The sequence below is a fragment of the Diadema antillarum genome, unplaced genomic scaffold (assembly GCF_040938485.1).
Source record: "Diadema antillarum isolate AM-2024a unplaced genomic scaffold, OU_Dant_1.0 seq00001016_RagTag, whole genome shotgun sequence".
Classification (NCBI taxonomy): Eukaryota; Metazoa; Echinodermata; class Echinoidea; order Diadematoida; family Diadematidae; genus Diadema; species Diadema antillarum.
Window position 1 is genome coordinate 149,807 of NW_027271851.1, and position 15,849 is coordinate 165,655.

A 15,849-nucleotide genomic window follows, 5' to 3' on the forward strand; every position below is an offset into this window, starting at 1 on the left:
TCTTCTAAATGTGGGGACGCTGTGGCATAGTGGATAAGACTCCCGACTCCCCATCGGAGGACCCGAGTTCGAATCCCGCCCAGTCGGGGCAGTGCTTACGTCCTTGGACCAAGATGTTTTACCCACCATGTCCCTCTCGACCCAGGTGTATAGGTGGGTACCTGGCAACGCTATAGGGTAATAGTAATGACAGGGCCCTCTGGTAGAGCAGTGGTAACACTGGAGAGGCTAGCCTGGGTAAATAACATAATAATAATAATAATAATAATAATAATATTATTATTATTATTATTATTATTATTATTATTATTATTATTATTATTATTATTATTATCATCATTATTATTATTATTATTATTATCATTATTATTAAAAACAAACAAACAAACAAAAGCTCTCCTAGTGGCTCGATTTACCTCGATGAAGGAACACTCATGTTGGGAACATGCCAAATCCTCGGCAACGAACGATGCAGACACAGAATTTATGTACGTTGAAAAGAGTTTGATCGCAAAACGAATTATAACTCCATTCTTCTTTTAGTTGAAATATTTGCAATTAAACGTCCTAAAAAGAAAGAAAATAATAAGAAAATATAGGATATTTTTAATCATAACCTCAAAGATATTTCCCGTTATGTTACATGTGATGCATCACTGGAAAGGTTTTATTTTGCTCAATCTGATGACTTGGATGATGGATGGCTTAAAGATTCATGAAAATGGCACTTTAACTCATTTTGCGATCAAACACTTCTTTATTTTTATGTATAGATACCGCATTTTCGCAGTGATCATTCATTCCATACCTCGTATGCCGGACTGGGAGAGCGAATCGAGCATGTTCTTCTTGGCCACAATGGCCGGCGTAGTCGAATCGTACCACGACCACTGGAAGTAGATGGACGGTCCGCCGCTCTCCTCGTAATTGCAGTCGTGCACCCCCTTGCTGAAGTCGCAGAGCGACTCGGACGGAAGACCGTCGCACGGTCGTCGAATGAATGAGATGTCGTCAATGGCGATGTCGCTCTTGAAAGAATCCCCGATGACGGCGTCAAATTTCAGCTTTCAAGGATACAGGTAATTCGGGAAAGATATCAAATAGGACTATTGCCTTATATATGTGAATGTGTATACTCACTAGAGAGTCATTCTGACTATGGAAACGAAAGTATTCGTGGTGACAGAAAACAGAAATGCAAATGTGTATCTTATTCTGCAGAAAAAAAATTACACCGTCATCGTTGACATGACTTACTAGTACATGATACCACCATTTTATTATTATTGTGTATTGTCCATTATGTTCTTACATTGAGCAGTTATAACTTTGTCACGCATTTTCGTTCGGGTGTAGCCCCCCGCCCCCTACCCCTCCCTCCCGCACCCAATAACCGAGTATTTATTGGCATGACCAGACCTTGTGTTTCCCTTACCTCTTCCCAATTTTGGTTTCCCCGGTTAAGAACCTCACCTTATCAATTTGATTGCACTTTTTTATATCATGCACGCATGAAATGCTTATTAACGAATGAATGGTGGCAAGGACTGAAATGGAACAAATTGACCATTTTGAACTATACGATTGACCAAAATGCTGCTTATTGTGTCAAATGAATTGGCGCACATGCTGCAATTTGACTTCTACTTTTTTTACCGCGATCACCTTTTGACGAAATTAATTGTTCAACACATTAAATGATTAACCAGAAACGACTTGAAATTGACCTGGAATTGTATTTTTGCTATACATTATTATCATCACTGTTGTTCGAGTTTTGATATTACTTCTCGTAATCGTCATCATTATTACCAGCATCTCACGAACATTTTGAACTTATCAAAATGGTACCTGCAAGGGTCCATCAATTTCAATGACGTCAACGTGAGCTGGTAACCATGACGACATCGTCTGCCCATGTAGCCGTAGTATTTCCAGTCCGGACGAACCCGTGTGATGACCGGGCAGTAACAGGGAGACACGCAGTGAGCCCGTATCCACTCCGCTCATGTGGTAGAAAAACCGGAGACACATCGGCTGGTTGTTGCCGGCGATCAGAGGCGTGAGAAACGCGGCTCTGTCGCCGGGTCGCTGGGGCTGGGACGCCTCCGCGTAGAAATAGAACCCTGAGCAGGTGAACAGTAAAGAAACGTTATAGCTTTTGAAACGCAAACACAGATTACGGTTGTGAAAACGACTCGGTTCTTCTTGTTCTCTTAAAATGTCCTGTGTGTGTATTTATAACATATAGACATATATCATATAAACCGAAATGAAAAAGGCGTTCAAAGTTTTCAAAGTTCCATTATACCACGTATACCTTATTACGCTTGAACGCTCCATTATAGCTGATTACTGCCTGTCAGACCTTCGTAAAGTGAATTCAGATGACCAAGAAGACATTTAGCAAAGAATGATCTTCTTTAATCCTTGCCCGCCAGTCGAAGTATTTGAGGTGGGGTATGGCATCGAGATAAAGAATGACTCAGAAAAGGGACCCACACCTTTGCTGGTGCCCAGAGTGTGATCCACCTCGGGACCTGTTCCCTCCGAACCCGTTCGTCCCCGATGGCGGACCCAGTCGAACTCGTCATCCGTCAGCTGGACGTAGTCACAGCCTCTGTCGAGCTCGAAGTCGCAGTTAGCCGTGGCTGGATATACCGTCGGGGATGTATCTAACCAAAATAGTGAAATAATGATATGACTCATACTCATGATACTAATAAGTAGTGTGTTCAGATGGACTGGGACAGAACAAGCAATTTTTTTTTTCGGGGGGGGGGGGGTGAGAGTGCACTTTAGGCTCTCTCTCATATTGCAATTCTGAATAGACAAGTATGTATGTTCGAAAGAAATGAAAAGACATATTTACTGGAGAGCACTCTTGATACAACTAGCTGCATGAGAAAATGATTTACAGACATTGGGCTTGTTTTATGTTGAATACGAGACATGATGTGGAGAAATTGGAGAATTTTTTTTTCTATTCTATTCTTTGTCAGATATGTATATAACGTAATGAGAAGCAGAAGGGAGAAAACCAACTACTTTAATGATTTCAGGTGATTTTTTTATATGATTAGTACGTGTTTTTATCATACGTATATATGGAAAATAAAAGTGAATCAAAAGGGAAAAATACCATCATTTAACAAGGTTTTCTCCCAGCTTTAGTGGCTGACTTTACATAAGGGCAAGGATACAGACGGGTATGAACATGCCAGGTCGCTAATTCGACAGCAATAACATGACAAAATGTGAGTTCATAAAGTCTGTAAGAGACAGAGATAATCGATCTCAAAGAGACGATGTACCTGGGATTCCACACTCGTTCTCCTCGAGCATGATGTCGTCGATAGCGATGTCGCCCAATGTCTTCACTCGGCCGATGACGCCCTCAAAGACGACCTGCGGACAGGGAGATGAGGACGATGAGGAACAAGATTAGAAGAACAAGAAGAAGCCACCGGAAAAAAAAAAACACAAATGAAAATGAGGACGAAGATGATGACGACGACGAAGGTGAAAAAGATGATGATAAAGAAAAGAAGAGGGAGAAAAAAGTACAAAAAACACACACAAAAAAAGAAGATGGAGGAGGAGAAGGAGAACAAGAACAAACTAGAGAAAAAGATTAAGTTATTCAGAGTAAAAACCTTTCAACTAACCAAGGGGATCGGTGAATTGTCTGTAGTAAACAGGAAAGTCCAGAATTCTTATTTAGAACCGGAAAGAAAAAATGTGGTGAGACAACTTCTCGTGATGATTCATATGCTTTGAGCTTGCAAATTGCAAGAAGAAAAGCGTGTGGGAGCAGCAGTAACCAAAAAAGAAAAGAAAAAAAAAAGAAATAAAATGTGAAATTTGAAATTTGAAACGAGAAACTTCTTGAGGCATAACATACAAAGTGACTTGCAATCATCTTTCTATATCTTTCAACCTAAACATAAATTTACCGCTAATTTCGTTTAGCTGCTCTTGCCACAACAACGTCTCTCAAAACAAAAACAACAACGACAACAACGTAATCTCTGTGTGGTCATCTAGTTGTCCAACTTTTAACACTGTGTTAATACATACACTAATGGCCGTTGCCATTGAGGGTTCGATTGGGACGTATGCCTTGATCCACTCGGGTTCCTGAGGGCCAAAGATGACGAGTTGGGGGTCGAAGGACCTCGTCTGACCATACGGAACCACGTACACGTTGAGGAAATCCGCGTACTTGGAGGCCATGAAGTAGAAGAAGGTGAGGCAGCGAGGCTTGGCCGACGGATGGAGGAGGGGAGAGCGGATTCGGGCCCGGTCGTCGGTGCGAAGAAACCGCTGCGACGATTTTATGAAGGCGTAGTTTCCTGCCCGAACATTTCCGGAAAACAGCAATGACAAAATTATCTTTATTAGGCCTACCTTAGATGGCACGTGTATGTTAAAGAAATTTCTAAACATTTAGATACTAAAAATCACGGTTTCTTGATTTCTGAGTAGTGTAATCTCGTCTACTGAAAATTGATATTATGATGACGTATACTACAATCTTACATATCGCCTCCAAATCACCTGATCTTTTGCAAACTCTTCAGAAATTTTACTGTGTTTTACTAGTATTTGTAAGTGTTTGCGGAAAAAAGTCACCCTACTTTCAAAATACTGATGATAAGACGATAAACTGGACTTGAAAATATAAAATACATGTATGTAGCTCTTGAGAGTAGCACTAAATCTGTGTAAGCAGGGTCACGTTAGAAAAGAATTATAAGCTGACAACGCGTGACGTAAACCAGGGAAAGCTGTAAGTGCATGCTGACCTGTGCTGTTGAAGAAGGTGTGGTCAACCATGTTGGGCGTGTTCTGGTTTGTGTCCCCGCCTTGGCCAAGCCTCCAATCAAAGACGTCATCAGTCTCCTGGGTGAAGTTACACCAGCCCCTTTCAAACGTACAGGAGATGGAGTGGACGAGGGGCGGGATCGTCGGCGTCGTTGGGTCTTGTGGCGTGACTGTATTACGAGAAGCAAAGACAGGGGAGAATTGGCAACATGCAAACGCGTGTGCACGCACACACACAAACACACACGAAACACACACATCCACACATACACGCACACACGCACACACTCACGAATACTAGTACTCTTTTAAAAAGATATTCTTCGTTCGATACAGCATCATTTTCACAATGAAATAAATACAAAAAGGCAGCTATCGTATTTTGTACTATAGAGAGTAATTATGCTGCTTAATCACATAATTTTTTTTAAACATTCACAGAAAATCCACATGCAGATTCATACCACCATGTATGCATTTTAATGTCGTTACAATTCCGAGGAATAGTGTCGCATGTGCATCTTCACATGTCTGTTTGGTTTCGCCATTGTGATGAAGCTGTTTAACGAAACTGTGAGAGGACTATATAGTACAGAGAAACTCATCATTTATTTCGTTTACACGAGACATACCTTATGTCCCATCGCACTTTGTAGAAAACAGAACTCTCTCCTTCTCCCTGTTCGAGGTTTAACCCTAAAAAGACTGGGCTATTTTGATGCCTCGCAGAACTGGGGGGGGGGGGAGGGAGGGCTCATTGGGCCCCCCCCCCCCCCCCAAGATCTTGGCCGTTGACCGCGTGATCGCAAGGAAAATTGGCACGCGCGTCACCCACAAGGTAATCTACAAAACTGAATACAGATAGGTAATTATTTCACAATTATTCAAATTTGTGCCAATTTATGCATGAAATTTTTAAAAATGGCTGGAGATCTGTAATTAAAAGTCCAAAACTCCAAATTTTTGGTCTAGGTACTCTATGTAGGGTTCTTATTGAATGTACATTAAAAAATGGCGGTATCAAATTTTTTCTCTTATGTATTTTATTGTTTTTTAAATTTCTTATATATTTCATCGTTTTCGACTTTTTGTTTTTATTGGGTTTTTTTTTTTCTTCAATGGAAATCATCGGCGACACTATTCCAATCATGAACAACATGAAATCAATTGATTTTAATCCGTAAAAGTAAAGATTATTATATATTTATGAATTTTGGTCAGAAACAGAATTTGCATTGGACTTGTACATCACGTTTTTGAGCAATTTCGGGTCTGACATGCACTTACAAAATATTGCATAACTTCAGAACCGCGCACCCGGGCGTTGCGAATTTGGTCTCAAAAGTTTCGCAAGACATAAAAGAAAAAAGTCATGAAATGTCGCGGCGCGAGATTTTTACGTTACAGACTTATCGTCAAGAATGTCGGGGGGGGGGCTGAAAGCACCCCCCCCCCAGTCTTTTTAGGGTTAATTCAGCATAGTGAATAAGGTACTGATTCCTCAGCTATGGAAAAGTTTACTGATATAACTTATGGTGATAAAAATACTTAAGTTAGTATACCTTCCGGACACTCTGCGCTCTCGTATATCCGTACGTCATCGACGGCAATGTTGTCCCTGAACTTGGCGCCTCCGAATGCGTGAAAGACGAGCTGGAGAAATCGAAGAAATAATCATTACTGTGTGGGTAAAGAGATCCAGATCTACTAATGATCTCTGATTTCCAGCTCCTTTCAAGAAGTCTGCACTCGCTACCCATACGAATACCTTCCCGTTATTGCAGTTGTTCCTTGCAATCATTTATCATATTCTCATTACTTCCAAATGAGTCGCAAACAAAATACCAAAATCACTACTTTTACAACAACTATACTGCTACTTCTACTACTACTACTACTACTACAACTGCTGCTGCTGCTGCTGCTACTACTACTACTACTACTACTACTACCACCACTACTTACTTTACAGGGGCGGCGCAGCCGTGGGGGCCGTGGGGGCTCGGGCCCCCACACTTTTTGTGCACCATACAAAGGAATACATAAGGTGGGCCCCCACACTTTTTTCAACCCGGAAGTACGTAAGAGGCACTACAATGGGAGGGGAGAGAATGAGCTGAGGACCTTTTTTTTTTTTTTTTTTTTTTTTTTTTTTTTGCTTGTCAGCTGAAGAAACCCGGAAGTGGACGGGTAGAAATCATGAGCTGAGGACCCTTTTTTTTTTTTTTTTTTGCTTGTTAGCTGAAGAAAGCCGGAAGTGGACGGGGAGAGATGAGCTGAGGACCTTTTTTTTTTTTGCTTGTTAGCTTATGAAACCCGGAAGTGGGCCCTCACACTTTTGAAAACAGTGCGCCGGCCCTGTTTACTACTACACCGTATGTTGTACTGCTACTAGTACTACTAGTAGTGGTAGTACTACTACTTTTACTATTACTACTGCAACTGTTAGCTTATTTTTGTATCGTTGCAAGTTCATTTGATTATATTACTGCTGTTTTAAAGGCAAATGTCTGACCTGTTGAAAGTTAGTCCGATGAGAAAGAGTAAAATTGCATAAGCACAACTGTGCAAATTTGATCAAAAGCGGATAAATATCATGGATATAAAGAAATTGTGAAGTTTCGCTAATTTCCACCAACACTTCTCGTAAAGGGCACTCACTATGAGTATAAAATGAATGAACTTATGGTGTAACCCTCACAGCTTGCCATATTATAGTGTGTACACAAAATCTTGAAATTTCCATTTTTTTTTAGTCAAAAATTTTCATTCATGTTTTTCCCTGAAGTTACTCAGCCTAGAGTAATATGTTTTAAACTTTTAAAGCAATCTTCTGTACACGACCAATGGGAAAAAATCGAGAGGTGATGACATCATCAGCTAACTCGTATCAACTGTTCAAGAATTGTTTTGAAAGCATCAGCGAAACTACAATTTCATAACTTCCTTGATTTTAATCACATTTTGATAAATCTTACTCTTTCTTCTCAGACTATTTTTCATTTGTCTGGAATTCAGCTTTAAAGCTTCTCCACCTAGTGAAATGCAAAGGTGTAATATTGTGTCTAGATGATACGTACGTGTAAGGGATGGTTCGACGCAGGCGCCATGACCTCTGCCCTATGCCATTGGTCGCCTCTGTTGCCCGTGATGTTGAGAACCGGCCGGTCGCCATGGTCGCCGTCCAGGCGACTGATGTACACCTGCAGGGAATTGACATCCGTGCCGTACATATGATACCAGAACTCCACGCACGACGAAGCCCTTTGGGGCTGGATGGGCGGTGATATGATTCGCGCGTCGTTACCACCATTGGACGATCGCTCAAAGAAGATGTAGAAGCCTGCAATTTTGATTGACGATATTCAAAGAAGAAAAAAGTCGTTATTATTGAATCGTAGTTGAAAAAATTTTAATTTTGATCTAAAGCTTTTGTCACGGCTTTCGTTGCACTTATGAATGTAAATCATTAAGCATTAGGGTGATCGAAATAAAAGTACGACAGTTTCACGAGAAACGGTAATATCAAAAGCCGGAAGTGCTTATCTAGCTTATTCATTCATTCTTCGTTTATCAAAGTTGTTGATGGCCGCTACAGGCTGTGATGTTCGCAATGTCCATAAACATCACATAGCACAAATTACGTATGTACCATTGCGATAAAGGCATAATTTCATATGTAAAATTTGTATGAAAAACGAGTAAAAAACGATGATAATCATAATAGGACAAAAGTAATTGAGAGAGGCAGGGAAAGCAACCAACCGAGTTCGTCACCCCTGGTGTGGTCAAAACTCGGGCCAGTAAATTCGATGTACGTCGCTCCATTACCCCACTGCCAATCTTCCGTGTCGGTCGTCGTATCCTGCGTGTAGTGACAGATGTCCGCCTCCTCGAAGTCGCATGATACGCTCGATACGTTAGCGTACACATCTTAAATGAATATATAATATGAGTACCATGATCAATTCACAAAATATAGTTCCCAGTGCATTTCGTCGATGTAGTGGTAGAAAGGCTCGATTATGGAACAAGACGAATGCAGGTTCGAATCCTCTTAGTGCGTGTGTCCCCTATCTCACTTTGCACCTCCCTGTAATCATTATGATTAGTATTGATTATCATAACTATCCTGTTCTAACGTAATTGGAATGTGAGTTAAATCATGGAGCTATACAACACAGATTCCATGGTTACATACAGCGTGCCAAGTAATGCATCATTATGTAGCTAACAATTTCCATGGCGCTCGTTCTGGCTGTTTCAAATGGCACAATCTCGTTATCATCACGCCGGATATTGTATACTCACGATGACCTGGGCACGCCTTGTTCGTGACGATAACGTCATCGATGGCGATGTCGCCGTCGTATCGTACTCCACGTGAAAAGACGAATACAATCTGCATGGGCGAAGAAAGAGAACTCGTATCAGCGAGGAGATCGCCATCGTCATCAAAGTTGGCGATATGATTCTGACCAATGAAAGTCACGCAGTGGGGAGGGTCGACGACAGGTGGATTCCTTTATTGGGCAAAATTCGTCTTCAGTAGATGAGAAAAATAGCATTCACCTTGCACTGGCCAATAAGGCACGCACTCAATATATGCAAATGAAACAAAGAATGGACCGTGATAGATTTTAGAATAGGGCGACACTATATGGAAATTCGACGCACCTGTTTGATTTACACTATGCTAAGTTTCGGATTTAATGTCATGACAATATTTTGTTCACTTGATGCATACGTAATACAATGTACAACCAAACCTGGTGCATCTAGCTTTATGTTGATATTTGTCCATTCGAATAGTAATTAAAATACTGAAAATGAAGCTGTGATGACGATAACACACTATAATGATATCTGATATACTTAGTGATACTAATTCACTTGAACATGAAAAAGGAAAGTACAGGAAAGCTTAAGGAATTGTTGGCCAAGAATGCTTGGGAGATTCAACAAATTTTACTCGACATCGGCGCGAATGAAATTGTATCATAATTTGTTTGCTGGACGCTTGTAGCCGCCAACCACCCCCCCTTTCCCACCCAGACAATGAGAACCATGCGTGTTTTTTCTTAAAGCCTCAGAATTCAGGATTGATAATCCCGCGTTTGAATATACAACGTTCTCCAATTCACTTTGTTCGTTTAACATTTTGTCCTCTCTGAGAGAAGCGTAGAACGTCATACTTTTTTTTTTATTTCCCCTCTCTTAATCAGTGCAGGAAGTGTCTTTATTCTCATGAGTGTTTTGTGTTTACGTTGCTGGTTACAATTCAGTTCATTATTTCGAGGGTTCGTTAATCGGAAAATTTAAAAAAGGTTCGTCATTCCAAAGATTCGTTAATCGTAAAATGAAATAAGTTTTGTTTTCCGAAAGTTTGCTAATCCGAAAATGAAATACAGTTCGCAATTCCGAAGGTATGTTACGCACGTTTATTTTTTTCTTCATTTTCATTTTTGGATATTTTGGATTCCCACATGACCATAGTTTCGTGAGGTCATAATGTCGCGTCAAGAATATTTTGTAATACTTTAAATGTTCGTTGTCACATAACATACGACAATATGAAGACAGGTGCCACACTATTTTCAATAAAAGTAAGAGTTACACCCAAAGTTTTTCGATCAATATCATACAACATGAACTATCTACTGCACATGGTCAATGATAGCAACTAGATGGTGATAATAATATTGCCGTGCTAAATGGATCGACAAAGTGAAACAAAACAATAGACAAAGATTACGGGTTCTTCAGTCAAAACATTAATGATAATGGTGACGATGATAGTTATGATGATGATAATAACACAAATACATACACTTATACTTTATATACACTATGCGCATATACATTGAATCTGCAACAATGTCACAGTATACTGAACGACAATTTAATGATGGGTATAATCATGATAATGATATGCAAATAAAAGAGACATGTCGATACAAAAAAAAATACTTTAAGCATGTTAATTTAGTCTCCATCACATAGAAACACAGAGCCTGGATGGAATGAAAATATACAATATTATAACAGCAACAATAACACAGCTAGACAACAATATTGCACATCTAAATGCAAGAGACCATACTAACACATCACACGACACGGCGATATACTTCAGCCATCATTCTGTTGAAAAGGGCAACAAAATAATAAAAAACAAAGAACGGTTTATGAAACGTTGCCAAATCGAAATGGAATTGCCTGACAAACTGATACAGAAAAAAAATGGTAAAGGAGAAATATAAGGAACTTGATATACAAAAACAGACTTCCCCTCGTTTTTCCGGTTGAGGGACATTCATTTTCAGAGCAATACTACCGTCTATTGGGCGGCTTCGTTTTTTTTTACTCTTTTCAGACAAACAAATATGCCGCCGTAGGCAGTGGAAGGTGAATTATCTCACTAATGCTAAGAATCATCTACGGTTATTTATATATTCATGTCAAATAGATATAGTGGGGTTTTTTTTAACATTGACGATTGTTCAGTTCAGTTCAGTTCAGTTGTCATATACAGCTGTTGAAATGGACTCTTAAGTGAAACGCCGCGCTCTCATTCTATTTAAAAGCTGACGTTCTCACGTATAACAATGTCATGATGGACTCAGATCCTGATATTACAGTAGACATTTTCATCAAACTCAGGCATGTGGTGAACAAGTAACGGAATTACGTGATATTGGTCACACTGAACGTTCGCAAAGACTAGATGAGGGGATGTCAGGTATCTCAAGTCACTAGTTTTCCAGAGACCTGCACATTAATCATCAGAAGATTCTCTATTTTAATGGAGTAAGAAAATAATGAATTCCCTCTTTCGCATCAATGATAGTAGAGATGATTTATAGCTAAGCCATTGTGATATCTTCAGGAAGGGTGACTATTTCGAGTAAACTAGTGAGGGAGCTGTGTGTTTATGAAGTTATTGCGCCGCCCTAAATTTTGTAAACATTATTTGAGCAGTTTAATATTTTGCAGAGTCACATTGAACTGTACCATTCCATTTAATACACCCTCTGCACTGAGGTCAGTGAAACTTTTACTGTTTGTTACAGGTTTACTTTGTTCATTACAATCTATTTGAAGATGGGTGGCTTTGAGCTGCACATTTCTGGCTCTGTTATTGGTTTATTACTGGCTGATGTTGTACCTTGTAATCCAGACGTGCTGTTATCGGTATTTCAGTGGCGCGCCATCGATTCCCGCGATTTCCCCTCAGAATCCAATTTGGCGCCATCGAATCAAGACTTGACATCTGCCTTGACGCGTTCACAATGTACACCGCCAGAGAATCTACCGCCATCCCGTACATGTGGTACCAGAACAGCAGACAGTGGGACTCCCGACCGGACGGCACCCCGCGGAGTGTGGGTGAGATTATTCGCACCTTCTGGTTGAGTCCAAGAGGGGTCGCTTCCATGTACACATAGTGTCCTGCAAATTGCCATCACAATTACACAAGATAACAACATAAAAATACCATTACCAAATATAATGATAATTTGAAAGAGTATAAAGTTAATGATGTTGAGAGAGTATTCTCTTTAGGCACCCAGAATGTAACCAGCGACTTGAAGAAGACATTTGATATCAAATCGACTTTCCAAAAGCACATTGTTAGGTAAAAATAATGTTGAGATACTGCTACTAAATCAGATATGTTCGGTACTTATGAACATAATATTCATCACGGCGTCTGTTCGAGCAATGTATAAAGTAGTGAATTTGAAACATATAGCACATTAAGTGACTCAGAGTGAATACCGCGCAACTTTAAAGTGAATCCACTTTCAGTTTTATTCAAGACTATGGAAGGACGATGAATATTAATTTGTAGTGCTGCTGGTGCGTGCAAGATGAATTTGAGATAGGTTGGCGCTCAATTTTGTCTTACCCGAGCTATTCCCGTAAGTGTGATCGAACGAGGGTCCAGTGTAGAAGCTGTCTGTTTTCCCGCTCATGCGCACAACATTTCCATTGTCTGTTGGATCCTGGACGAAACCGCAGAGTTCCGAGTCCACACTCTCGAAGGAGCAGTCAAAAACATCTACGTTAACGAGAAATTGTATGATCGATTGATTATTTTATTAACTGATTTGTTGTTTGGTTGAATTATCACCTTATTGTTTGAGGATTGCAACGACAGATAGTCCATCATTACTCACTGCAAAGTCGTGAATACGAAGTGACAAGTAGCACGGTGCTGACGAGACACCGAGACTGAGGCACCTGGGAAGAGCCAAGAAGCACCGGAGGTGCCAAAAAGTACCATGAAGTGATTTACATAATAAATATATATCATGTCACGAAATATTAGGTGGTGTCGATAAGTACCACAGTTTAGCAAGAGTGATTCTGAAGCGCCAAGAATTTGCAGGAAGTGCTAAAAATTACCACGTAGTACAAAGAAGACCCATGAATTACCAAGAAGTATACCAGGCATACCAGCACACGCTGATGAAGTTACATGGAGTGCTCTCATCCGATCGTAGAATTTGACACTTCAGGGCATGATGTGTGCGGTAAACTGTCGTTTAAAAAAAAAACAGCTTAAAGTTCGCTGATCATGACCTATTTACCTTGAGGATGACGGAGGGGGGGGGGGTATATCTGCAATCTACAGATCTATGTTATTCTTCTTTACCAAATTACATTTACATTGCACTTCCTGTCTGAAGTCATTGTGGCAAATGACATCACAGCCAAAGTGAGGTAACCAACTCATTTGACCATTGATCTTTCACACGAAAATCATAAAAATATGTAATATCCTTCTTTCCATCGCCCATTCCTAATGGACACTCCGGGCTGAAGATATTATGGCTGGAAATTGACATTCACATTAGCAAAAAATCAAATGACCTTTGATATTGCTATTTTGTTTCTTCAGCAAGTGAATTCGCATTGATATCTGTCCATCATACATTATACTTTAATTTACACCATCTGTCCCTTGCTACAAAATCATATCATCCGACATTGTATACATAAGCTGAAGTCGGGGCTTGAATATTCAGAAACATTTGACCGCTGACTGCTGACCACGAGGGGACTGACGAATAACCAACAAAGATTAAGCTCCGAGTGCATGGAGTTTGAAAACGGATTAACATTTTCCGTGCACCTTAAAGGATGGAGCTGGGGGGGGGGGGGGGTACCCAATATAAACTACCATAGCAGAGATCAAGGTGACCATACGTTTACCTTTTGCGCAGACAGATTCCGTGAGCTGCACGTCATCCACCGCCATCTCACCGCCTATGACGCTGTCGCCTGTTGCCTCGAACGATACCTACGTCGCATTGAGAGAAAGAAAGAAAGAAAAAGAAAGAGTCACAATTTCCTGTAATTCTCGTATAATAATTTTTAAGGTACACACACACACACACACACACACATATATATATATATATATATATATATATATATATATGTATATATACATACATATATATATACGTATATATGTATATATATATATATATATATATATATATATATATATATATAGATAGATATACATTTTGCTGGTCTTAATAGCAAGTCAATTAATTTTTCTAAAAAAATTGTAAAATTCAGTAACATTGACGGATTATCTTTTCTCGTGTGTCATTACTGTTTATGCATATCTTATGATTTTATACTGATTTGCTATTCATAATCATTTCTGTTCAAGTTGCCAATGAAGATGAACATTTTATGCATTTTGATTGTACGGTAAAACGTGTAAATAATTGAGCACTGCCGAAAAGGCGTGAAATCTACAAGTGGATATAAAGAACATAAAATGAATTACCAAAATTAAATTTCACTGGATTCAAACTTCTTGTAATGAAGAATTAGAAAAATACACCATACATAAATCTGCTGCACTGTACACGGTGTTTTACCCGCACATTTTGGTCAAACGCCGTGACGCAGAATGTGGTAAGCAGGATACAGGATACAGGACACAGGATGCCCATTGGGCATAATGGATAGCGCTTGGATTTTGAATGAGCGCGTCTGAACGAGTTATAGTAGTGAAGTGTAACTGATAGTGAAGAAGTATAAAAAGATACTCATCTCCCCCCCTCTCTCTCTCCCTCTCTCTCTCTCTCTCTCTCTCTCTCTCTCTCTCGGTATGTATGTTCATATATGTATTATAATGATAAAATCTAAAATGGCAATAAAACGCTCCATCCTGCCGGGGAAGCGCATATTTGAAGAAACCAAAAGCACCACAGAAGTTAGTAATAGCATTCTTCATCAGCGACTATATAGGATCCGTTTCTTAAGCAGAAATATAGGCCTACACATTAAGTTAGATGTGTTCTTATGTGCCTGTGTGCCTTTAAATAAATTTTAATATATATATATACATTCTTTTACATACATAGAGAGAGAGAGAGAGATTAAGTGAGAGAAAACTCCATATACTTCCTTGATATGCAGATAATTATGCACACCTACACGTAAAAGTCCTCCACGTACATAGGTGCATGTTTGTACATGTATGTATGTTTTTTTAACTCATGATGGAGCAAGCTTGGAATACATTCCCATCTGTAAAAATAACAAAACACAAGAACAACAACTAATAAACAAACAAACATATGTATATATTGTATTCATACTTTGAAAGCGTTAGCCTGTGCAGGAATGTCTGCCAAGCCGCGGTGCCAGCCCGATCCCTTGTCACCGCTCTGCACCCCTACGTCGACCGACGTCGACTCCGTTCCGACTCCCGTCTTCACGCGGACGGTCAACGATCCGGGACTTATGCCTGTTATGTAGTAATGGTACTGGAGGCACGACGGGCTCGTGGTTGACGGCAACTCCGGACTCAGAATCTCTGCACTTTGACCGCTGCGCCAGTTGACCGTGTTGACGAACATGAAATGACCTTTCGTGTAGAAGCGACAGTGGTGAGGAAAAGGAAAGACATTTGAAAGAGTTCTAGGCAAGCAGTTTTAAACATGTGATATAAATGACACGTAAGTTTTTATCATTTTGGTTACTTAA

At 39.9% G+C, this 15,849-nt stretch overlaps 1 protein-coding gene across 1 annotated transcript in view; it reads right to left on the reverse strand.

The window, feature by feature from the left end:
* LOC139742710 (MAM and LDL-receptor class A domain-containing protein 1-like) overlaps nucleotides 1–15,849 on the reverse strand; it is a 38,152-nt gene that overhangs the window by 2,053 nt on the left and 20,250 nt on the right. The window contains exons 6-19 of the mRNA XM_071653237.1: nucleotides 15,462–15,730; nucleotides 14,050–14,137; nucleotides 12,740–12,892; nucleotides 11,996–12,279; nucleotides 9,139–9,229; nucleotides 8,593–8,760; nucleotides 7,908–8,170; nucleotides 6,390–6,480; nucleotides 4,809–4,997; nucleotides 4,081–4,355; nucleotides 3,315–3,408; nucleotides 2,505–2,675; nucleotides 1,852–2,126; nucleotides 809–1,064 (exon numbers count right to left, since the gene is read on the reverse strand). Coding sequence (XP_071509338.1) covers nucleotides 809–1,064; nucleotides 1,852–2,126; nucleotides 2,505–2,675; nucleotides 3,315–3,408; nucleotides 4,081–4,355; nucleotides 4,809–4,997; nucleotides 6,390–6,480; nucleotides 7,908–8,170; nucleotides 8,593–8,760; nucleotides 9,139–9,229; nucleotides 11,996–12,279; nucleotides 12,740–12,892; nucleotides 14,050–14,137; nucleotides 15,462–15,730 — 2,667 coding nt within the window. The remainder of the gene's footprint in view (nucleotides 1–808; nucleotides 1,065–1,851; nucleotides 2,127–2,504; nucleotides 2,676–3,314; nucleotides 3,409–4,080; nucleotides 4,356–4,808; nucleotides 4,998–6,389; nucleotides 6,481–7,907; nucleotides 8,171–8,592; nucleotides 8,761–9,138; nucleotides 9,230–11,995; nucleotides 12,280–12,739; nucleotides 12,893–14,049; nucleotides 14,138–15,461; nucleotides 15,731–15,849) is intronic.